The sequence below is a fragment of the Amblyraja radiata genome, chromosome 2, assembly GCF_010909765.2.
Source record: "Amblyraja radiata isolate CabotCenter1 chromosome 2, sAmbRad1.1.pri, whole genome shotgun sequence".
In the NCBI taxonomy this organism is placed as follows: domain Eukaryota; kingdom Metazoa; phylum Chordata; class Chondrichthyes; order Rajiformes; family Rajidae; genus Amblyraja; species Amblyraja radiata.
The window spans coordinates 27,034,117-27,059,911 of NC_045957.1; the positions used below are offsets into that span (position 1 = coordinate 27,034,117).

General features: G+C 46.3%; 1 protein-coding gene across 6 annotated transcripts in view; it reads right to left on the reverse strand.

Moving 5' to 3' along the window:
* The window catches only part of prkag2 (protein kinase AMP-activated non-catalytic subunit gamma 2), a 397,145-nt gene that overhangs the window by 64,765 nt on the left and 306,585 nt on the right, over window positions 1-25,795 (reverse strand). For all 6 annotated transcript variants that reach the window (XM_033043953.1, XM_033043954.1, XM_033043955.1 and 3 more), the window contains 2 exons: window positions 5,789-5,840; window positions 564-670 (listed from right to left, as the gene is read on the reverse strand). In XM_033043953.1, coding sequence (XP_032899844.1) covers window positions 564-670; window positions 5,789-5,840 — 159 coding nt within the window. The remainder of the gene's footprint in view (window positions 1-563; window positions 671-5,788; window positions 5,841-25,795) is intronic.

The window sequence follows — 25,795 nt, forward strand, 5'->3', positions numbered from 1 at the left end:
TATTGGCCTCACACTCCTTCAGCCCCGCTGAACATTCTTCAGTGGCAGAAGGCCTATACTCTGAACTGTTCTCCTAAATAGATCCAAGACAAATTCTCACTCCCCATGTAAAAAGTTAATTTAAAATCACCTTCTTTCACCTGCCTTCCTTGTATGGCACAATTGTAATCATTTGCTTGGCAGTGCTGCTTAGGATGCTTGAAGGTTAAAGGTGGAATACAAATGCAGGCAGTATTCGGAGTGTGGGAGGAAACAGGGAGTATTCAGAGTGTGGCAGGTCACAGGGAGAATGTACAAACTTCATACAGACAGCACCCGTAGTCAGGATTAAACCGGGGTCTCTGGTGCTGCAAGGCTTTACTGTGGTGCCACCGTGCCACATGCTAGATGGTACGGATTCAACACATATCCCAAGAACTGGCACACAACTGAAATTTTATCAAAACAATCTCATTCAAGTAACAATCTTATTCAACACTTCAATAGCAATGGACAATGCCAGTAAAGTATGATATATTGAACCCGATTACCCAAACACTCAAGATAAATAAAATAAATCTTACTTGCAATGAAGTATCAAATACAACGAGCTTTGAGCTGGTGGGAACGATGTCATAGCACTTGTGGGATTTCATAAATCTCATATAAATATCACTGTCTGACTCTTCGGCTGTTAAAGAAAAGGGAGAAAGAAGGTTAGAGCATGAAAATGAAATTCATCTAGCAACTTCACAGCATGACCAGCTGGCTCGGAAATGAACAAGATCAAGTATGACAGCTTGTTCTCCATTCATCTCAAAATCTAATTTGTTCCAAACATAACACTTCCCTGCCCACGGACACCAGGCAAATCAAGAAACAATCTCATGCACTGGACTTCTATCAGGGTGGCACAAACTCAACACTATACTCCAACTGTGGTCTCCCACACGCCTTGTGCAACTGTAATACCCCAACTTCTATACTCAAAAGGAAGGAACTGCAGATGCCGGTTTTTTAGTCTGAAGAAGGGTTCCGACCCAAAACATCACCTGTTCCCTTTCTCCAGAGATGCTGGAGAAGGCTGCCTGACCCACTGGGTTACTCCAAATTTTTGTGTCTATCTTCTATACTCAATATCCTGACTATTGGAAGGCAATGTACATTTTCATCCAAATCGTTGATATAAATCACAAAACAGCAATTCTGTCTACCCTATCTATGCTTCTCATTACTTGATATGCTTCTATCAAGATTTCTATCAAGATTCCTCTCAACCCCCGGCGTTCCATAGAAAACAATTCAAGTGTCTCCAACCTCTCCCTGTAGCTGAAATCCTCTAATCAAGACAGCATTCTGGTAAACCACTGCACCCCTCATCCTCATCTCAAATTAGGGTGGAAATGTCAAAGACCAGACAGCATAGCTTTAAGGTGAGAAGGACAACGTTGAGAGGAGATGTGTAGGACAAGTTTGTTTTCCTCCCACACAAAGGGCGGTGGGTGCCTGGAACGCACCACCAGTGGTGGTGGGAGAGGCAGATATGACAGTGGTATTTAAGAGGCTCTAATACAGGCACACGGGTATGCAAGAAATGGAGAAATACGGTTCCATGTGCAGGCAGAAGAGATTAGTTTAACCTGGCATAACGTGAGGTTCAGGCATTGTGGGCCAAAGGGCCTTTGCCGTGCAGTTCTATGTTCCTTAAAGAGAACACAGATAAACAAAATAAACAGAAGGGCCTGCTGTTGAGATGGGATCATACTCATATCAAGCATAACTAGTGGCGTAGACTAGCAGGACCAGCCAGCCTGATTTGTGCTGCAAATTCCATGCGTTGACAGGTGTGCAATAAAGATAAGGAAACAAGGTCAACATGGCCTTTGTGTCCGATGGAATCATGATACTTCTTGGAACAAAGATGCTGAGATCTAACCTCTGCATCCAAAGATAAAATCTAGAAACAAACACATGGCACAAGTTCAGAGCAAACTTTGAAAGGACAAATTTTTTTCTCAGAAAGCTCAGCTTGGGGGGTATCTTGTTTTCAAGTTCTGGCAAGCCCGCTGCAGCTGAGTATTTATCGCCAAAATGCCCTAAACCCTGGAGGCTTGCAGATGACCTCGGCACCAGAAATACAGCCAGCAAGGTCAGAGCGCGGTTTTCACAGAGACAAAGAGTAGAGGTGCCTAGTCTATCCCTAGTTGGAATCTGACCCAGTCAGATAGGGAGGGTGGAGAGAGACAAGGTTGTGATATGCCCCACAGGCAAACATTTAACACAAGAGCCAGCTGGATAAAATGATCTGAAAACAGCCGATTGCCTGTCAATCCTTAGCCCAGCATGACTCAGCATCTTCGGGGAACAAAAGGCAACATAAAATCAACTCTGAGCACTGTTCAAGAACAGGCATTTAAAAAAAAGTGCACAAGATAATATTCAAAACTTCATTGCTAGAAATGCTGCTTAAAAAAAATGCAAATCTGAATAACTCATCCCAAGGAGACAAGTGGTTAATACTTTGGCGAGGAATAACTGAACAAAAATAAATTCTCCATGAACATTTGTTATGCCGTAACATATCACCCTTTTGTGGTTAAACTCAGCTGTCCTTATTTTGAGCTAATTTCAAAAAACATTTTGCCAAGCCTAGATTCCAAATAATTCTAATCAATTCCCATTCTCTCCTCTTCAACAATAAATTTATGGAGCATCTTTAACATAAAACATCTTGTGCCGCTCATGGGAGCTTTATTAATCAAAAGCTGACAACATGGCACATCAAAAATACAGCAGGACAGATAATCAGAAGCTTCCCATATGCTATCCTTTACAGCATCTTATGAGAGGGGCTCGCTCAGGGGATGGGGTTGTGCAGTTTGAGATTAGCAGTTGAAGCAACTGCTGTCAGTGGTGGAGCAACTTAATTAGAGTGATCAGTCCAGAACGGGAGAAACACGGTGCAGAAGGCTGCAATGCTGGCGATGATAGAAAAGGGCAAGAGGTCACACAAAGTGCTGGAGTAACTCAGCAGGTCAAGGGCAGCATGGTGGTGCAGCGGTAGAGTTGCTTGCTGTCTTACAGCGCCAGAGACCAGAGTTCAATCCTGACTATGGGTGCTGTCTGCATGGAGTTTACACGTTCTCCCTGTGACCGCATGGGTTTTCTCCGGGTGCTCCGGCTTCCTCCCACATCACAAAGGCGTGCAGCTTTGTAGGTTAATTGGCTTCTGTAAATTCACTTGCTTTCGGTGCCTCAGTGATGTTTTAAATATTGCTCATTTGAACTGTCTGCAGCCTTTGCCATGCCCTCCTCTATTTGGATACAAAGAACTGCGGATGCTGGTTTACAAAAAAAAGACACAAAGTGCTGGAGTAACTCGGCGGGTCAGGCAGCATCTCTGGAGAACCACTGTGTTCTTCAGTCTCAATCTTGAAATCAAACCATGGGCAGGCACCACAGCTTACTCAGACATGTCTTTTTAGAAATCAATAACTTCCGTATCGCCACGTTCAGGCATTTTACTTCCCTAATCAATAGCGCTGAGTTAACAATTAATTAGATTGTAGTGTAAACATTTTCATTCCATTGGGTTTAAAATAAATATTCAGTGCCCAGTTGAAATACATGAATGCATTGGTAAAGCATTTATTTCCTTATTAGGTGAACGTCACGTGTAAAATATAAACACATACACAACCACAATCATTCACTTGCATGTGTACGCACGCACACACACACACACACACACACACACACAGAGATAGAATCTGTTTTATTCTGACAAGTAGCAGATTTATGTAACTTAGATACATAAAAGCCTTGCGTCTGAAAACTGAATAGAAATCTTGTTCAAACCTTTCTTTTTATCAAAAATTGGCCTTTCCTGTTACTTTTAGGCGTTTCAATGGAATGCCCCATTTATTTAACATTTTAACCCAACATGACCAGGCTAAGGTTAAAAAAAACCTCGACCGGAAACATCACCTAATCATGCTCTCCAGGGATGCTGCTTGACCCACAGGATTACTCCAGCACTTTGGGACCTTTTATGTATTAACCAGCATCTGCATTTCTTAGTTTCTACATTTTCAGAAAATGTTGATTTACTTTGGAAAGATAAGGTCTCTCTCTGTCCATTAATTTAACAAAGCCCTGCAAAAAAGCTGGTGGAACGATGTAGGAATCATGCTTTTCAACGTGAATGCATTTTATTTTACTTTGATGCAATGTTTTATCCAGGGTGTGAATCAGATTTCTAAATAATCCCGGTTTCCTATAAAATCTACACACTGTGGCACTTTAGAATCTCATTATTTCCATTTTACTTCAAAGATCTGCATTTCACTAATGCTGCAGTTATAGCTGATAGTATGAATCATCTCCCTTGGTTTCTCAGCTTCAGGGGAAGAAGTAAAAAAACACCCATTGCACGTAAGCCGTCTTTTAAGATGATTAATGATTTGACACCAAGCATAAGCACATCCTTTCTTTTCAATTACAGTTCACAGCTCTTGCTCAAACATTGCGACAGCTAGCAACAGTTCACAGCAATTACTAACAGAACATACGCAGCAGTGAAAGCCAAACGGGAAGAGCAGCAGTAAATCTAAGATGTAAGACCCATCTTCAGTCTGAAGAAGGGAAGAAGGGTCTTGACCCAAAACGTCACCCATTCCTTCTCTCCAGAGATGCTGCCTGTCCCGTTGAGTTACTCCAGCATGTTGTGTCTATCTTTGGTTTAAACCAGCATCTGCAGTTCCTTTTTACACAGCAGTAAATCTAAAGCAGGCTAACAAGGGTTTCCACCCGAAAAGTCATCTATTCCTTTTCTGCAGATTTTCTGCCTGACCCGCTGAGTTACTCTATCTTCGATGTAAACTAGCAACTGCAGTTCCTTCCTACACAGTGAATCTAAGCCCTTTGTTGCACCAGTGGTACAGCACTAATAAAAGTATCTCAGAAGCAAAAGCAAAACATAAACCATCTTAAAAATGTATTGATTAAATACCTCTAGTGGCACTGCAAAACATATGATTCACAGGCTTAGGTACATTGAGGGGGGAGAGGGGAAGAGAGGGGTTGGGAAGCGAGGGGGGGGAGAGAAGGGGGGGGAGAGAAGGGGGGGGAGAGAAGGGGGGGGAGAGAAGGGGGGGAGAAGAGGGGGGGGGAGAAGAGAGGGGGAGAAGAGAGGGGGGAGGGAGAGAGGGGGGGAGGAGAGAGGGGGGGAGGGGGGAGGGGGGGAGGGGGGAGGGGGGGAGGGAGAGAGGGGGGGAGGGAGAGAGGGGGGGAGGAGAGAGGGGGGGAGGAGAGAGGGGGGGGAGAAGGGGAGGGGGGAGAAGAGGGAGGGGGGAGAGAGAGGGAGGGGGGAGAGAGGGGGGGAGAGGGGGGGGAGAGAGAGGGGGGGAGAGAGAGGGGGGGGGGAAGAGAGGGGGGGGGGGAGAGACAAAGAGGGGAGGAAGTAAGAGAGGAGGGAGAGGTAAGGAGAGAGAGAGAAATATAGAGGGAAGTGTCAGAGGAACATATAGAGAAGAGAGGGAAGTGACTGTGCATGAGAGAGAGAGATAGGGGGAGAGAAAGCAAGAGGGAGAAGGAGAAGGGGGAGGGGAAGGGAGAGGGGGGGAGGGAGAGGGGGGAGAGGGAGAGGGGAAGCAGGGGAAGAAGGAGGAGGGGAGGGGAAGGGGAAAGGGGAGAGGGGAAGACGAGAGACCAGGAAGGGGTTAAATGGGCCCGGCTGTGGGCAGTGGAGCTGTGATGGTTGTCACCACAAGCCGGGTAGGGTGTGTGTGTGTCCGGGGCCGCCTCTCACCTTCATCGTCCAGCTCCAGCTTCTCCAGCATGCCTTCCGCCGAGCCTTGCACCTGGGGGCGGGGAGACACAGAGAGAGAGAGAGAGAGAGAGAGACGGCAGTGAGTTCGCAGCGGGATCTGCCCGGCCCAGCCCGGCCCTGTCTGTCTGCCCGGTGCTGTCTGAGGAGCTGTCTGGCGCCGAGCCGCCGGCCCCACACACCACCACCCCACACCAGAACCGCGGCCGACGCGGCGCGAGCCAAGAGGGAGACGCGCGCGGCGAGAGCACGCGGCCGCGACCCGCGCGAGCGCGGAGACCGCGAGAGGGCGGCGCGAGCGCGAGAGCGCGCGAGGCGAGCGAGGACGCGCGCTCGAGCACGCGCGCGAGCGCGAGCGAGAGCGCCTCGCGAGGAGGGCAGCGCTCGAGCGAGAGAGAGCGCGCGCGAGCCGCGACGAGAAGCGTCGAGATAGCGCAGAGGACCAGAGCGGCGCGCGAGCAAGAGCTCTCTAGCCGAGCGCGCGCGAGTAGCCCTCTCTCTATCGCGCTCTCTCTTATCAAGCGATCCAGCATAGATCCTCTCGAGCGCTCTTCCTAGCGAGCCCGATAGCTCTCATCCACTCTCTCTCTCCTATCTCCTCTCTCATCTCTCCTCTCTCTCTCTCTCTCTCTCTCTCTCCCTCTCTCTATCCCCCATTCACCGGGTCCGCTCGGCGATCGATTATCGGGGACTGCGCGACCGATGGATGGATCGATCACTCTCTCGCCACCCGCCGCGCTCCTCCCTGGTCCCGGGCTAAGACACTGGAGCAGCAGCAGCGGCAGCAGCAGCAGCGGGGGGTCGGGGCGGGGTGGGGATCGTTGCCCCCGGGCAGCCAGCCCCCCCCTCACCACCACCGCGCATGCAAACTCTGCTTCACCAGCAGCCCACTCGAAATGCACATTTTTAAAGATGTCGGCTTCAATTTTGGATCTTTAAATCTTTGTATCACCATATTAGGAATAGAAATGTCCATCAACCCCCAGACAAATATTTACAGAGGCGCTGGAACTGCCCCGTTTGCTGCAGTCACGACGTTGAGTGCGAGCCGCCGTTCACCTGGATGGAGGTTGCAGGCAATGCATTCAAAGCGGGTGGCACTGTCACTGGCAACGTGTACACACTGCATCCCAAGCAGTTAATATTGCAGTCAATGCGCAGGCAACAGGGAATCTGCCACCGGGTGCAGATATTGCAATGTGCACACACTATTCACAGCAGTTAATATTGCACAGTCAACGGGTTGGTGCATTAGAATGTGCAGGAATCTCACAGACTGCAGACACTGCAATGTGTACACACTGCATTCAAAGCAGATCAATACAGCACAATGTCAGTGGGTGCAGGCAATGCAATATGCACATGACGTTCAAAGCAGGTAATACTGCACACTGTCAGGCGGTGCAGACAATGCAATGTGTACAATCGGCATTCAAAGCAGACAATAGTGCACATCGTCACTAGGTACAGACAATGCAATGTGCACACTGATTTTAAAGTAATTAATATTGCATTGTCAACAGATAGAGGCATTAGAATGCGTAGGAAACGGGGAATCCGTAGCTGGGTTCAGACAATGTAATGTGTAGACACTGCATTCAAACCAAACTCCCTTCCATTGAAGGAAGACAAAATGCTGGAGTAACTCAGCGGGACAGGCAGCATCTCTGGAGAGAAGGAATGGGTGATGTTTCGGGTCGAGACCCTTCTTCAGACGATTTAAACCAGCATCTGCAGTTCTTTCCTACACATTTTGTCCCTTCCATTGTCTCCATTTACACCCATGCTGCCTTAATCAAGGACGAGTCGCACCCTGGCCACTCATCTTCTCCCCTCTGCCATCAGGCAAGAGGTGCAGAAGCGTGAAAACGCACACCACCAGATTCAGGGACAGTTTCTTCCCAACTGTTATCAGGCAACTGAACCACACTGAGAGAAATCCTGAACTACTATCTACCTCAATGGTGGCCCTCACACTATCTTTGGTCGGACTTTCCTGGACTTTATCTTGCATTATTCACGTTATTCCCTTTATCGTCAATCTGCACTGTGGATGGCTCGATTGTAATCGCTGATTGGTTAGCACGCAATAAAAACTTTTCACTGTACCTCGGTACATGTGACAATAAACTAGATTAAACTGAAGCAGTTAAACGAAAGCAGTTAATATTGCACTGTCAACAGATAGAGACATTAGACTGTGCAGATAATAGTAAGATTAAACGAGAACTTACCAGTTTGAAGTTTGATCTTGATTTTATGAGGAGTTACGATGAGCGATTACGTGAAGAAGGGCCGTCCGTCTGCGTGCGCGTCAATCTTCAAAGCAGCGGTGTTAAATCACAGATGAAAAGAAGACCTGAGAATAGTAAGATTGTGAAAAAACTAGAACTTCCATATGACCTTGATAGTATGAGGGTGGGAGCGGTGGGCACGTAATCGCTCATCGTAACTCCTCATAAAATTAAGATCAAACTTCAAACTGGTAAGTTCTCGTTTAATCTTACTATTTTACTTCGGAGTCACGTGAGTGACTACGTGAAGATTTCAAAGCTCTGATTTTACGCCGATTACGAATCCAGGCGTCACACACTGAATGGATTGACCATGGATGCATGTAATCATTAAAGCATTCAGACATTACGTAGTTAAGTAAAGACACTGATGCTTTAAATGAAAGAAAAGTTTTTAAAAACTAGTTTCCCCTCCCAACCTTGGGGGTAAACTAAGGGTCAGAACTTAAAATGGTAGGTGCAAACACCCCCAGTCCAGTTATAGGTTTGTTATAAAACCGGTGGACCGTTATTTCATTCGTCCATCCTGCAGCCACCAGGATGTCGTCAAGAGGCACGTCCATAGCTCCTGCTGCCGACGTAGATGCAGCCCTGGTGGAGTGAGGTTTAACCATATAAATGTTCACTCTGTTACCGCCATTACCCCCTTGACCATCTGGAGATGGTTTGAGTTGACACCTTCTGGTGTGGTTTTTTTATGGCTGATGAGGACCGATTGTTCTGAGCCTCTGAGGTTCTCCGTAACTCTCAGATAGTGGTGTTAGTATGTTACCACACACACAACCGTAGGTCCTCTGGATATGCCAAGAACTGGATCTCCATCCCTGGCATTCCTGGCCTGCTATGTTTTATCAGGTTCCTGATTACGAATGTTATGTTGTTCATATTGGTGGTCATGTGGTCCAACCGTAGCTTTTGCAGTGTCTGGACTCTTTGTCAGCATACCACCTTCAGGGTTAGTTATAGGCGGTCAAAGTAGGGTTAGTACCACGCTCACATCCCATGTGTCCGTGTACCTTGGCCTTAGTGGTATTAAATTGTAAATTCCCTTCATGAATTTTGTTGTAAAGGGGTGCGTTCCTATCGACCCGTGCCCTGCTTCCAGCATCAGATAGGAGGAGAGTGCGCCTCTGGCACTATAGATTGCACTATAACTTTGTTTATAGTTATGGTACAGTTTTGATAGAAAATCCAAGACATCTGTTATCCGAACTGTGTTGTATTAGTTCGGACAGTCCTATGCCTTGAAATGGCCTCCTCAGAATCTGCAGACCAACAAGTTAATACGTTCGTGTAGTGGATGATTACTCCCTGTAACTGGGTTCACTAGGAGGTCCCTGCTCTTGGGCACAGCCATAACTGGCTGGAGCATAGTTCCCAAAATTTTTGGGAACCAGGCTTGAGTAGGCCAATCTGGCACTACCAATATGCCTGTGGCTTAGTCTTGCTTGATTTTGGTCAAGCATCGGTTTGTGAGACAAATTTGCGGAAAGTATACATAAACAATCCTCCCCAATTGAGGGAGAAAGCATCCACTGCCTTTGCTCCTGGATCCTGCTTTGCAGGACACATATCTGGGTAACTGATGGTTAGTCTAGATGCAAACAGATCAATATCTGGTATGCCAAATCGTGTAGTTATTTCGTTAAATACTGTCTGATTCAACATCCATTCTGTGTTGTTATTAAACATTCATGATCCAGCATCTGTCACCGCGTTATATCTACCTCGTAGATTTCCCAAATATTCCTCTTGATGCACCAGTGCCAAATGAGGTTCGACAATCTGTCGTAAGATACAGATTTTACACCACCCTTGTTAATGGATATGTGCCACCGCAGTGGTGTTATCAATCTGAATTTGAACAAGCACCGGTTGCATATTGCTACAGAAACCTTGAGTCCAAATTGTGCCCCCAACAATTCTGGGTAATTGATTCCATGTGTTGGGGAATTACAGACTCCTGCTCATTCCATCTGCCCCCACAGCTCTAGACTGTGTTTGTGGCTCCCCATCCTTAGCCGCTTGCATAGGTCTGAAGAACCCTCGATGGCTTTCAAGCAAAATTTACCTTGAGCTTTCTCAAGTTCGTTATCCACCATAGTTATTCAACAATGGCCTCTGCTGGCAATCCATAGTTTTGCCAATTTGGCCTGCATGGAATCTGAGTGTTCGTTCCTTTGCTCGCTGTAAATTCTGGTAATGCAAAGGCCCGTACGTACTGCTGGAAATGCAGCTACTATTTGCCAATTACACTCGCTGTTTGCCTGATAGATGGCTAGTATTTGACTATCAGGTCATAGCAGGCTTGATTAATATAGTCGTTTGCCCCTAGGCAAAGTCACCAACATATTTACTGTTTTTGATAGTAAATTCTAGGTAATCAATTACCCTTGTAGGTGTCAATTTTGATTTAACTGGATGGATGAGGTAACCAATTCTATCAAACAGGGTTTTGGTTTGCTTTGACTGATGCTTCTGCCAATTCTTGGTGACTCCAAAATGAAATTGTCCAAATATGCCATTATTATGTGGCTCTGAGACCTTTGTAGACCCAGAATTGGTTTCCGTAGTTTAGTCAATAGTCTAGGAGCTGATGTCAACCCATTTGGCAGATCCATGCCATCCAGTTAAACTTCAAATATCTCCTGTTTTTAGTGAATAGACACCGAATAGTATGCATCTTTGTAGTCGATGCATGCCATGTGACCATTTTATAGGAAGCTCCTATAAAATAGTTGTTAAACCGTAACAAAAATTGCTGTTCTGTAAGTCTATACTGCACATATGAGTTAAACCTGGATGAAGTGACATCCTCCATCTGTCACATGTCCTGAATGGCAATGCTGCCCAAAATACTGGGCCTGCCTCGAAGACCACTCCAGTCCAAGTTCCAAGTCTGCTTGGAACCTATGTATGTTGTGCAGTAAAAATAATCACATGTTATTATCTGTTTTTTAAAACCAGTTCTGAAAATTCATGTTATTGTCATTTTGAACAAAAACACAAGAGTAAATTACCAACATGTAACTGGTCCACAATCCCTTGTTTCAGTAAACCCAGACCCACCTACCTCCATGGCTACCAGTGGTCTTGTGGTAAGCCCAAAGGCCCCTGATGCAGGTCCTTTTCTCTCCTTGATTGGGAGTAGGACTGGTAAGGAGTGTGGATTCCATGTTTCTCCTGACCTCTGCTTGGGTCTGGTCTGAAAACCTCATCATACTGAGCCTGCCTTGTAGGACAATTCTGGCCATAATTCTGAGTCTGCCTTGAAAGACGACTCTGATCATATTTCCGTGCCCAGCTTTCAAGCTACCACCGGATTCAGTGAACCGCTTACCCCCTATGGAGGTGTGGGGTGTGTTGTCGCCTACTGATGAAGTTTTGCTTGTCGTTGATACCTAGATTGGTCCGACAGCTTTTGCTTCCTTCTTCTGGTCTTACCTGAAGAGAGGATTCGGCGGCTTGCTTCAGTATGTTCATACTTTAAATTCGAGATCAGTTACCTACTGATCACTCACACTCCCCTCCACTGAGAGTGAGATTCGTGGGCAACCCTGAAAACAGGTGCTGCCGCAGGCCCCTGAGGATACCTGTGCTGACATGGCCCTTCCAGTGGACCTAAATGAGGTTCTAGCTTTGGGTCAGACTGAAACGGACCATGAATGCTCCTCTCCTAAGAGCAGGAGACATTTGTGCAGCCCTGAAACAGGTGCTGCTGCCTGCGGGTTCTCCATAATACCCGGGCTGTCAATTAGCTAGATCTCCATCCAGGGAAGCACCCAGTGGAACCTGGATGATTGCAGAAGTACTTATTTTCTGTTGTTTGTATGGAAGCTTATTATTCCTTTTATGTAAAGCACTTTGGTGTTAATGCGAGTTGACCCGAACAGTGCAATATAAGTAAAACTTACTTACTTACTTCCTTTCTTCTGCTTGTCCCTGGGAAGGTTTCCCCCCCTCTTCTTTTGTACTCTGATTCAGAGTGGTTTCTTCCATATGTAGTTCCCCTCCAATGGGGAAGACATTGGGCTGCCCCATGTGCGAGGCTCCCGGCACCGGCACTGCTGTAGGCCGTGCTGATACTGCTCCCTCCTTCGGAGCAGATCATTGTTGGAGCAACTTCCCCATAAGTTGCTCCATGTGGGAGAAGTCGTCCTCAGACGCTCTCCGTTGAGGGAGGGTATCCCTCTTCCCCGGACTCATCTGAGTCAACGGGTTTGTTAGACTTGCGGGTGGTATTACGTCCCGCAGGTCAACCACGGAGCTCCCGCTCCCGCGCAAAGTCTCCTGCCGATTCTGCTGTCGGCGCTAATGTCGGGAACAAGACCGTCGCTCGCTACTTGGAATGCTGCGGTCTTCGGCAGCCGACATCCCCGCGGGCCGTCTCCTCGACATCTGGGCTCTGAAACTACAAAAAAGCTTCAAGCCCGAAAGAACGCAGGTAAGTAGTTCAACTTTCCTTACCTGCTCATCCCGACGGCTGGGAGGACACAGTGCCTGCCAGTCCGTCGTGCGCATGCGTTCAGATGTAATGACGCGCACGCAGGTGGACGGCCCTTCTTCACGTAGTCACTCACGTGACTCCGAAGTAAAATAAGCTGTCATTGGCTGCAGGCAATGCAAAGTGTACACACTGCAGTCAGAACAGGTAATACTGTCACTGGGTGCAGATAATGCAATGTGCACACACTGTACGCACCGTATTCAAAGCAGACAAAAGTGCATTCTCGCCAGGTATATGCATTAGGTAAGGCAAAGGTAGTCCGTCATTGGGTGCATTCACTTCTTCTTGCGTGTGGCGTGCACAGCCTAACGTTGCAGGTCAACTTGTTCTATTTGATCTTGTTTGTGTACGTCGGGTTGCATTAGTCGAAACAGGGTGGACCACGTGAAGATTGCAATCTCCTTTGAATGCAAATACTGCACATTGCAATATGTGCACAATGCAAGTGATGCAAATAATACAGCACTGTCACTGGGCGCAGACATTGCAAACTGCATTAGGAGCAGATAATTGTGAGCTATCAACGGTGCACAATGTGCAGACCTGGCATCAAGTAGAGATATAAATGCATTGCCTCTGGGTGCAGCCATTGCAATGTGTACACAATGCATTTAAAGCAGATAATTGTGCACTATCAACAGATACGTTAGTGACATTAATGAAGTGTATTCTAATTGCATTGATTAGGTGCAGTTGACCTGTCACCGGGTGTAGACAATGCAGTATGTACTCACCATTCAAAAAATAGCATTGCACTTGATACAGCATTAGAATGTGCAGATGTGACATGCAGTAGAGATATTACTACACTGTCACCATGTATAAATATTCCATGCTGTATACAATCAAATAATATTGCACTGACACCACGTTCAGACATTGCAATGTACAGATATGATATCCAACATAGATAAACCCGTAAAATAAACACTAAAAGCTGGAGTAACTCAGCCGGTCAGGCAGCATCTCTGAAGAAAAGGAATAGGTGACATTTGGGTCGAGGCACTTCTTCAGAAGTTTGAAGAAGGGTCCCGACCTGAAACATCACCCATTCCTTTTCTCCTAGGCTGTGGGCCGAGCATCAAAAACGTGTCTAGAAATCCATTTTCGTGACCCACCTCTCGGAACTACATTAAATTTTGCACAGATTTAGATGAAACTAGACCAGGGGGACCCGTTGGGTCCCATCCCCTCAACGTGTGGTTGCAGAGGGGGGATGGGTGGGGAGGCGCGGCCTTCGGCGTCACACACACACTAACCATCCCCCACACACACTAACCCCCCCCCCCTGATACTATACTGATATAATTAACTCGCTCCTTTTACCCCATCCCCTGCCCTATCCACTCACGCATAACCCCCAACTGCGCAGGCGCGGCTTGAGAGGGGGGTGGAGAGGGAGGGGAGGGGGGTAGAGATGGAGGGGTGGGGGGGGCGCTGCATGACAGGGGAGGGCAGGTTCCCGAACGCAATACTCCACCACCCACCCATAGGTCCTAATGTTCACCACTCCCTAGAGAGGATGGGGGGGGGCAGGGCAGAGGGGGGGAGAGAGGGAGGGAGGGCAGAGGAAGGGGGGTCAGAGAGGGATGGGGCAGAGAGAGGGGGAGCAGAGAGGGGGGGGCAGAGAGGGAGGGCCTCCTACTCCTCCCTCCCCCCTCCTCCTCCCCCTCTCCCCCTCTCCTCTCCCTCCTCCTCCCCCCTCTCCCTCCCTATTCCGCCCTCTCCCCCTCCCTCCACCCCACTCATTTCCCCCCCACCCTCTCTCTCTCTCTTTCTCTGCCCCGGGGAGGGGGGGTAGAGAGGGAGGGTGAGGGGGTAGAGGCAGCGCCTACCCGTGTTGTAGAGCAGGCCTCCCCACCAGGCGCTGGGCCTGAGCTAGGCTGCGGCAGGCGTGGACCAGAGCGAGGCCCAGAGCGATCTGAGGACAGTGAAAAGCAGCGGAGGGCCGGCCGATCGTAGCTTCCGCGAGGGAAACGCACCCACAAGCGTGACAGACGATCGGGCAGGGGAGACGGAGAGGAGGTCATCCCCTGTGATGGCCGCCATGGCCACTTTTCCACTGCGTTTGTCCACGGCCACGCTGCGATAACGACGGCCACCGCCATGTTGTAGAACTTGAAGGAGCCCAGCGTAGCGTACAGTACGACTTGATCACGTGTTCAACGGCTTCAATCCAGAGCCGGGGAGGCCTCCGGTGAGTGCTGTGAAGGGTCGGTCGGGATGTCGGTGTTGCAGCAAGCGAGCGGGCGGTCTGATGGAGCCGGCGCTATCTGGGTGCTGAAGGCGGCCCGGGCGACGTGTAAGGCAGCGGTGCCCCCCTCCATCGTCACCACCAGAAGGGCATGCTGGCCAAGGTGGACGCGCTGCGGGTCCACACGTACGGAGCCAGCAGCCAGTCTCAAAGTGGCTCCAGCTCCAGCCTTGGGCAGCTCTGGGATGGGGGCAAGTTAGGGTTAGGGGGCATTTTCCTGCCTTAGCCTTCCCCCAGCCTGGCACTGCCCCAGTCCCACTATGGCCGTGAACCCCACTCTGCACACTGGCAGTCAGTGGGGTTCAGTAAACGAGGGTACCCAGAAGAACTGCCCTAACCTATTAATTAGGCTGGTTCAGGAAGACCTCTGCGGCAGTCATTCAAAAATAAACTCACAATTAAATGCTGAGTATTTCCAGCATTTGTTGTTTTATTTTTGGATTTCCGGTAGGAATAAGCAGGTTTACTTTGGGTACAACTTGTAGACTTGGATATAATCACTCTATTACCATAAGAGTGATGCATTGCACTCACGTAATGATATGAAAGTCGATTGAATTAGGTTAAGGTTTATTATTGTCACGTGTACCGAGGTCCAAGCTTCTGCACCTTTTGCCCAACTGCAGCCAGAAACAGAAGGAAAGACCGGGGTGGAACAAGTCTTTGATTCGATTATGAAATTAGATCCACAGCCCATAGATACAGAGGGCCAAAGCTCCTGTTTCCACACTGTGTCACTCCATAGATCCATACAAGACCATAAGACACTGGAGCAGAATTAGGCCATTCAGTCCATCAAGTTTACTCTGCCATTCAATCATGGCAGATCTATTTTTCCCTCTCAACTCCATTCTTCTGCCTTCTCCCTGTAATCTTTGACTTTCTTACTAATGAAGAAATAATCAATTTCTGCTTTAAAAATACCCTATGACTTGGCCTCCACACACATCTATGGCAATGAATGCCACCGATCCACCACCGTCTGGCCAAAGAAATTCCTCCTCGTTTCCATCCTAAAGCAACGTCCTTTTATTGTGAGGCTGTTCTCTCTGGTTCTAGACGCTCCCATTACTGGAAATATCCTTTCCATATTCACTCTATCCAGGGTACACAAAAATGCTGGAGAAACTCAGCGGGTGCAGCAGCATCTATGGAGCGAAGGAAATAGGCAACGTTTGATGCAAAACCCTTCTTCAGATTGATGGGGGGTGTGGGGGGGGGGGGGGGGGGGGGGGGGGGGAGAAGAAAGGAAAAAAGAGGAGGAGGAGCCCAGGGGCTGAGGGATGAGAGGAGACTGCCCGAGGGCTGAGGAAGGGGAGGAGACAGCAAGGACTAACAATATTGGGAGAATTCAATGTTCATGCCCCCAGGATGCAGACTCCCCAAGCGGAATATGAGGTGCTGTTCCTCCAATTTCCGGTGTTGCTCGCTCTGGCCATGGAGGAGACCCAGGACAGAGAGGTCGGATACGGAGTGGGAGGGGGAGTTGAAGTGCTGAGCCACCGGGAGGTCAAGCTGGTTATTGCGGACCGAGCGGAGGTGTTCGGCGAAACGATCGCCCAGCCTCCGCTTGGTCTCACCGATGTAGATGTCTACTCCGCTCTATCCAGACCTTTAAATATTCCGATACCTGGAATAATCTCCAGTTACAATCTCCTTGGTATCTGGAATGCTGTTTTCATTACTTTACTGTAGAGAAACCGCGTGAAAACAGGCCCCTCTGCTCACCGAGTCTGCACCACCCAGCAATCACCCTATAAACTAGTATTATCCTATACTCTAGAGAATATTTACAATTTTACTGAAGCCAATCAACCCACAAACCTGTACGTCTTTCGAGTGTGGGAGGAAACCAGGAGCACCCGGAGAAAACGCACACATCCGCTTATTATGAGGCTGTGCCGTCTGGTTCTAGACTGCTTCCGGAATGAATAGTGTCCCTCCCCTCTACTTTCAGCCTGAAGAAGGGTTCCAACCCGAAACGTCACCCATTCTTTGTCTCCAGAGATGCTTGGTGACCCGCTGAGTTACTCCAGCACTTTGTAGCTATTTTGGGTATAAACCACCATCTGCAGTTCCTTGTGTAGGAACTGCAAATGCTGGTTTACACCGAAGATAGACACAAAACGCTGTTACTGTTATCTGCGGTTCCTTCCTACACAGGAATGCCATCCTGCTATTAATGCTTCTTGATAAATTGCAGGTACATAAACTGGAGCTAATGTCCGTTACAAATGGAACATATGCCATCAATCATATACCTCAACATGCAGGATTGACATCCAGTACTTTGGAGAAAAGCTCACAATGATTGAGTCATTGAAATAATGCTCTCTGCACCTCAGATAGTTACACCGGCGAACATCTCCCATCTACACTCGTCCCACCTGCCTGCGTTTGGCCCATATCCCTCTAAACCTGTCCTATCCATGTACCTGTCCACTTGTGTCTTAAAACGTTGCAAACGTCTGTCTCAACTACGTCCTCCAGCAGCTCGTTCCATGCACTCACCACCCTTTGTGTGATAAATGTATCCCTCAATTTCCTATTAAACTGATGCAGGATTTGATTGCTGAGTTTAATAAATATATACACTGCGTGGATAAAGAGAGTTCCTTGCTTTTCTCTGACACATAAACACAGCATTAGCCGAACAGTCAGAGCTAGATAAGAGTGTGCTGATGTAATCTAACTGGATAGTGTGAACTGAAGGGCGATAAGTACACACAATGCATTTCACACAAGGCCTTCTGTAATAGTCGGCAGCTGAATGTGGACCAGCACCATTTATACAAAAAACTCTTTCCACATTTCCAGTAAGAGCTATGATCAAGCAGGTACATATGCTAAAAAAACGGGGTGAAGTTTCCCCAAAAAAGATAACCTGAAAAACAGTAGAGTTATTCCACCGTGCCAAGCATGCAATACCATGATAACACAAGTGATCCTGCACTCAATATTAAAGGTCACCTTGCTCCGAAGGACATCTTTTCTAATTTATTGTATATGTTTCAAAGTATATGCAACATATCACTGATGGGATACGCAACAGGTCAGACCATCAGGCATCGGAGCAGAATTAGGCCTTTAGGCCCATTGAGTGTATTCTACATTCTCTCATGGTTGATCTATATTTCCCTCTCAACCTTATTCTCCTGCCTTTTCTCTGTAACATTTGATGTCCTAACTTTCAATCTGCTTTAAAAATACCCAATGCTTTGGCCTTCACTGCCGTTTGTGGCATGAACCATTCTATCAACAAATAGAGAGCAGTCCTGACCTACCATCTACCTCATTGGAGACCCACAGACTATCTTTAATCGGACTTTACCTGACTTTACCTTGCAGTAAACATTATTTCCTTTATCCTGTATCCGCAGTATATACAGTGAATGGCTCGATCGTAATCATATATATTCTTTCCGCTGACTGTACAGCACCCAAACAAAAAACTTTTCACTGTAACTTGGTACGCACGGCAATAATAAACTAAACTAGCTAGAAAAATTCCTCATCTCCATTCTAAAGGTACATCCTTTTATTCTCAGGCTGTGTCCTCTGGTACTAGACTCTCCCAATCCACTCTATCCAGGCCTTTCATTATCTGGTAGGTTTCAATGAGATCCTCTTCATCCTTCTAAACTCCAGAGTTAACCCAATCATCCCTGGGATCATTCTCGTAGTCGGGATCTTTTGGAAAGAGAAACAGCTAATGTTTCTGGTCAAAGACTGCCTTATGAAACATTTGCTCTGTTTGCTCTCCCTCAGATGCAATCTGACATCCTGAGTATTCCCAGCATTTTTTTTTGTAGATTTCCAGAATTTGCTTTTAACTTTTGAACTTTTATTAAGCAACTGAACCATCCTATCAACAGCTGGAGAGGTCCTGAGCTACGATCTACATCATTGGAGACCCTCGAGCTATCTTTAAACGGAATTCACCGGACTTTATCTTGCACAAAACAATATTCCCTTCATCATGTATCTGTACACTGTGGGTGGCTCGATTGTAATCATGTATAGTTTTTCTACTGACTGCATAGCACACAACAAAAGCTTTTCACTGCACCTCGGTACACGTGACAATAATCTAAACTAAACTAACACCCAAAAAATATCTCAGATAGCAATAAGCAGTCTTTGTATTTGCTGCACCCTTTTTTTCATTATCTGTGCACTGTGGATAGCTTGATATAATATTTATGTATATAGTCTTTCATTTATAAACAAAAGGTTTTCACTGTATCCTGGTATACGTGACGATAATAAACTAAACTCAAACTTGCAGACTTACTGTTTTGGATATCACACCACACGAGTAATTCATTTACACTCAAGTAATGAAATGCATGCAGATTGAATTTAAAGTTACAGCCCAAAGCCACCAAAACACAAGACAAATGATGGCAGTTCCCTGAAGGAGAGACATCAGTAGAGGCAGTGCAGAGACAACCTAATATCATAAGTAAGAAGATTCATTGCTCACATCCATTTTCTAAGCCTCAAGAAGAAACATGTGTCAGTCAATTGTAATGAGTACACATTTCATTCACCGGTGAAGGGAGGTGTGCACTTGATAACCCAATCATATACTGGCATCTACATGCCTAGTTTTTGTTGTCTGATAGTTTAACTGTGTAAAGGCATTTTAGATTCTCATGTGGCATTGGGTCTCTTGGTTAAACATTTAGGATGTGTGTTTGTTAACATGTGGATAGCTTATTACTGATTATGAAGTTCGTTATTGTCCTGTAGCATAGGTGTGTATAGGTAGTTTAGATACTACCTTGGCATTGGGCTTGATTTTCTTGGTTGAGCGCTTATCCTGGTGTTATATATGGTTGTTAAAGTTCTTTGTGTTTTCACATTAATTCAAAGAAAACTATTCTGTTATTGCTAAAAATGTCATTCTTCTTGATAAATTGCAGTTGGAGCAAATGTCTGTTCGGAAATGAAACTGCATCATGAAGTTATTCAGAACTGACAAAAACAGGGATGAAAATAAATAAAAAATTGGATCCATTGGGATTACACTTCAAAGAACACTTTCTATTTACTCAACCGAGAAGGAGGGTGAAAGTTTAAAGGAGATTTATGAGACAGATTTTTTTTAATACAGAAGGTGGTTGGCGCCTGGAATGTGCAGCCGGAGGAAGTGGCAGAAGCAGATAAGATAGCAATGTTTCCAAAGCATTTAGACAGGCAGGGAATAGAGTGATATGGACCATGCGCAGGCAGATGGGATTAGATAGATTGGCATCATGGTCATAGAGTCATAGAGTTTAAGACTACCGTTACTATCAACTTGAAAACCTTTGAGTGAAACAAACAATTTTGTAGGCAGCACAGTGGCGCAGCAACAGAGTTGTTGCCTTACAGTGCCAGAGACCCAGGTTCGATCCTAACTACAGGTGCTGACTGTACAGAGTTCATACCTTCTCCTCATGGGTTTTCCCCGGGTCCCCTAGTTTCTTTCCACACTCCAAAGATATATAGGTTTGGAGGTTAATAGGCTTTGGTAAAAATTCTAAATTGTCCCTAGTGCGTACGATAGTGCTAATGTACGGGGATCGCTAGTTGGCTTAGAATTGATGGACCGAAGGGCTGTTTCTGCGCTGTATCTAAACAAAAAGGAAGCAGGTCCGTTGGCCCAACTCGTCCATGCTGACTTGGCATTCTGGGTTGGTTCCATTTGCCTGCATTTGGCCCAGAGCTTTCTAAACCATCCTGTTCATATAACTGTCCAAATGTCTCTTAAAAGTCACCATATCTGCTTTTATAGCGTACTCTGCTAGTTCTGTTATTCTGTGCTCTATCCTCTGCAATCTCAGCATGTTTTGACACCCAGGCAATTTGGATTTAGACCTATAACAGTCCCTGAGCTACTGAAATAATTCCTTCGCTGCAACATCATGGACCACAGGCTAATCATAGAAACATAGAAAATAGGTGCAGGAGGAGGCCATTCAGCCCATCTAGCCACCACCGCCATTCATTGCGATCATGGCAGATCGTCCCCAATCAATAACCCGTGCCTGCCTTCTCCCCATATCCCTTGACTCCACTAGCCCCTAGAGCTCTATCTAACTCTCTCTTAAATCCATCCAGTGATTTGGCCTCCACTGCCCTCTGTGGCAGGGAATTCCACAAATTCACAACTCTCTGGGTGAAAAAGTTTTTTTCACCTCAGTCTTAAATGGCCTCCCCTTTATTGTAAGACTGTGGCCCCTGGTTCTGGACTCGCCCAACATTGGGAACATGTTTCCTGCATCCTCCTGCCCAGACATCCATCCCCAGCTGGATATGCTGAGCACACCATATAAAGGCAGCATCTTGTTGTTCTCTACCTGCAATACTAATTTCCACTGGCAACCAATATTACATAGTGCACTCAGGGCTACCAACTGGGAATGAATTTCTGTGTACATAACCTTTAATTATTTATAAAATACTTTCCAAATTTTTAAGAAAATATTTTATTGACTTTGTATCACAGATAATTATGGCAGAAAAATCCAGATTCAAACTCAGAGAGATTTCTTAACAAAATTGTTTTTCACTCAAAGGTTTCCAGGTTGATAGTAAACGCCACCTATTCCTTTTCTTCTGAGATGCTGCCTGCCCGCTGAGTTATTCCAGCATTTGTGAGCTCCAGGTTGTTGCAATGGCACCAGGACGCCAGCTGTGTCACTTCCTATCTCCCCCTCCTGGATCATTCCAATCAGGGTTGTGTCGTCCGCAAATTTGAGAAGTTTGACAGAGGAGTCTGTGGAGGTGCAATAGTTGGTGTAGAGAGAGTAAAAGAGAGGGGAGAGTACGCAGCCTTGCGGTGCTCCTATGCTGACGGTCTGCGGGTCCGAGATGTGCTTTTCCAGCCTCACATGCTGCTTCCTGCCTGTCAGGAAGTAGATGATCCACTGACAGAGGGGATCAGGCACAGTCAGCTGGGAGAGTTTGGAGTGTAGTAGCTCTGGCACAATGGTGTTGAATGCAGAGCTAAAATCCACAAACAAAATCCTTGCATAGGTCCCCTGGCGGTCTAGGTGCTGGAGGATGAAGTGCAGGCCTAGGTTGACTGCGTCATCCACTGATCTATTTGCCTGGTATGCAAACTGCAGGGGGTCCAGCAGGGGCCTATGGTCCTAGACTCTTCCACTAGTGGAAACATCCACTCCACATTCACTCTATTCAGGCCTTTCACAATTTGGCAAGTTTCAATGAGGTCCCCCCTCATCTTTCTAAACTCCAGTGAGTAAAGGCCAGAACAGCCTGAACTACCCCTCAATCCAGTTTTGGGATTACAGTTCAACTTGAATGGTAGGAGTATGCCCTCAATTCAACTCCATCAAAGGAGATGATTATGGCCACACAGACTACAACTGCAATTTCACATTCCTGTCTTCCTCCAATAACCTTCACCCTTTGGCAAGTCAAGAAATCTACCTGGCTCTGTCATAAAATTATTCCAGACTCTGCTTCTAAAAAGTGCTGGAGTAACTCAGCAGGTGAGTCAGCATCTCTGGAGAACTTAGATAGGTGACGTTTTGGGTCAAGACCCTTCTCCGGACTTTGCTTCCAATACCCTTGAGAGCGAGAGTTGCAAAGACTCACAATCTAGTTAGAGAAACATATCACCGTGAGTCTGCCACCACCACCCTGGCCACACTCTCGTTTCACTCCTGCCATCGGGTAGAAGGTATTGGAGCCTGAAAACTGTGACTTCCAGGTTCAGCAACACATCCATCCCAACAACCATTAGGCCATTGAACATTCCAGACTCCAACTGAACTCAAAACTATGAACAGTCTGGGTTGCACTTGGTACTTTGGGCTTTGTCTTGTTTTTGCACTATATTGGGTTTTTCATTTATTGAACATTTTGTTTGTTTATTATGTTATCTATTGAGTAATGTGTTTACAAACCTGTTGTGCTGCTGTTGCAAGGAAGAATCTCCTTGTTCCGTTCTGGTAGATGTGGCAATAAAACACTCTTGACTCTCCCCTATTCCAGCTATCAGTCTCGTAAAGCATCTCTGTAACACTTCCAACACATTGCCACTTTGTTGTGGCAACGCCTATGTCTGATGCAATTGAAGCATGATGCCATCCTTTTGTATTCAGTTGATAATCTTTTGATAGCTTTCCAAATGATTAACTTTACCTACATATTAGCCATTTGCAAGCCATGCACTCAGAGACCCAGTTCCCTCTTCACAAGCTTCTAAAAACATTCACCATTTAGATAATATAATTCAGTTTTATTTTTTGCCCTAAAATGGGCAATTTCACATTTTCCCCACATTCTAATGTGATTTCAACCCAATAGGGGGCGAGAGGAGCAAAGTTTAAAGGAGATGAACAGTAATTGTTATTACTGTGACTGGGTGGAGAATCTTTGGAATGCACTGCCAGGGTTGGTGATGGAAGCAGAAATGATAGTGGCATTTAAGAGGCTTTTAGTTAGGCACATGGATATGCAGGGAATGGAAGGATATAGATCATTTGCATGCAGATGAGATTAGTCTATCTTGATATCATATTTAGCACAGACATTGTGGGCAAAAAGGCCTATTTCTGTGCTCTACAGTTCTATGTTCTATGTCCCTTTTGTGAAATTTAAAACATGCTTTCCTTTTCATTTCTGACAAAGGGTCCTTGACCCAAACAGGGCGTCTGTTTCTCTCTCCTTTTATGTTACTTGATCTTCTGAGAACAGTTTCTGATTATAGTTCAATTTTCAGCATTTGCAGTTTTTATTCTCCAAGATGTTAATCGCCCCTTCGAGTCATACTGATGTGGAAACAGGCCCTTCGGCCCAACTTGCCCACACTGTCCCACATGCCTGTGTTTGGCCCAGATCCCTCTAAACTTGTCTTATCCACATACCATGGCTAAAATGTTTCTTAAACGTTGCAATTGTACCTGCCTCGACTAAGTCCTCTGGCAGCTTGTTCCATGCACCCACCATCCTTTGTGTAAAAAAAAGTTGCCCCTCAGGTTTCTATTAAATCTTCATTTCTTCACCTTAAACCTACATCCTCTAGTTCTCAATTCTGGGCAAGAGACTGTGTATTTACCCGATCTATTCCTCTCATGATTTTGTATCTCTATAAGGTCACCCCTCATCCTCCTACACTCCAACAAATAAAGTAATATCCTGCTCAACTTGTCCCTATAGCTCAGGGCCCTGACTCCTGGCAACATCCTCATAAATCTTCCCTGGATCCTTTCTAGCTTGTCAACATCTTTCCTATGAGATAGTGATCAGAACTGAACACAGTACTGTAAATGCGGCCTCACCAATGTCTTGTACAACTGTAACATAACCTGCCAACGTCTATACTCCAATACTCTGACTGATGAAGGCCAATGCACCAAAAGCCTTTTTGACCACCCTTATGTCCTCTTCACAAGTTAATCCCTGTGTAGCCCCCTCTTCGCTCCTCTTCACAACTTAAGGGCCTGTCCCACTTAGGCGTCATTTGCATGTCATTTACGCGACGTCATTTACGCGTCATGACGCACGACGCGTGTGAAGTAACGCGCACGTGATGCAAGCATGGTGTGCATTACGCACGCACGACGCGTGGTGGCGTAGGCAGTGATGCATGGGCACGCGCGGCGCCCCAGGATTTTGGGATTCACAAAATCTTCGCGCGCCACCTGTGTGACACGCACATGACGCCCAAGCCGGGACAGGCCCTTTAATTTCTTGCCTACTTTTGCGTCATGAGAAAATTTGGCAACCAAACCGTCAGCACCTTCATCCAAGTCATTTATACACATTGTAAAAAGCGAGGCCTCAGTACTAATTCCCATAGCAACCAAACATTAGATGTTGTCAACCAGAAAAGTACCATTTTATGCATGATCTCTGATTCCTGTTGGTGGGTTAATCTGGATCCACACCAATATGTTACCTCCAACACCAAGAGCCTTTATTTGCTGAAATATCCTTTGAAGTAACACCTTATCAAATGTCCTCTAGAAATCTAAATATAATAAATGTACTAATTCCCCTTTATTCACAGCACAAATTCTTCAAAGAATGCTACATGGATTACAGGCTATTAGTTATAAGAACAGGTTGGACAAATGTAGATTATTTTCGCTGAAAAGGGGAAGGGTGACCTGATGGAAGTATATAAAGTTATGAGAGCCAGAGATAGGGTAGATAGTCAGAATTCTTTTTCCAGCATGGAACTGTCAAAGATGAGAGGACATAGCTTGAAGGTGAGAGGGGAAAGGTTTAAAGGAGATGTGTGGGCCAAGTTCTTTTACACAGAGGGCCGTGGCGGTCTGTTGCTACGGGGGGTGACGAAAGGCAGTTTAAGATAGGCAGGGATCTGCAGAAAGTGGAGGGATATGAACCACTAGGCAGATGAGATTAGTTGAACTCGGGATCATATTCAGCACAAGTGTTGTGGGTCTGTTCCTGTGCTGCTTTGCTCTATGTTTTATGACTTCAGTAATTTGGTCAAAGGTGATGTCTCTTTTCACAAAGCCTTGTTGACTTTGCCTGATTGCACAGAATTTTCTTTTAAGTGCTCTTCCACGTAAGAAGAGGAATTGAGGACTAGAGGATGTAGGTTTAAGGTGAGGGAATGAAGATTTAATAGGAACCTGAGGGGCAACTTCTTTACGTGGAAGCGGCCGAGACCTGGGTAGGTTTGATCCTGACAATGGGTGCTGTCTGTACAGAGTTTGTACATTCTTCTTGTGATGCCATAGCTATTCTCTGGGTGCTCCAGTTTCTTCTCACATCCCACAGACGTTCAGGTTGGAGTGGAATGGAATACATTATTATCACATGTGACAAGGCACAGTGAAATTCTTTGCTTGCATACCCAAGGTATACAAATAGCGGCCACCAAAGGCGCTGACAAAGTTACAAAGTACGCCCGCCGGCTCCTCCTTTGTTCTCCCCCCTCCCCT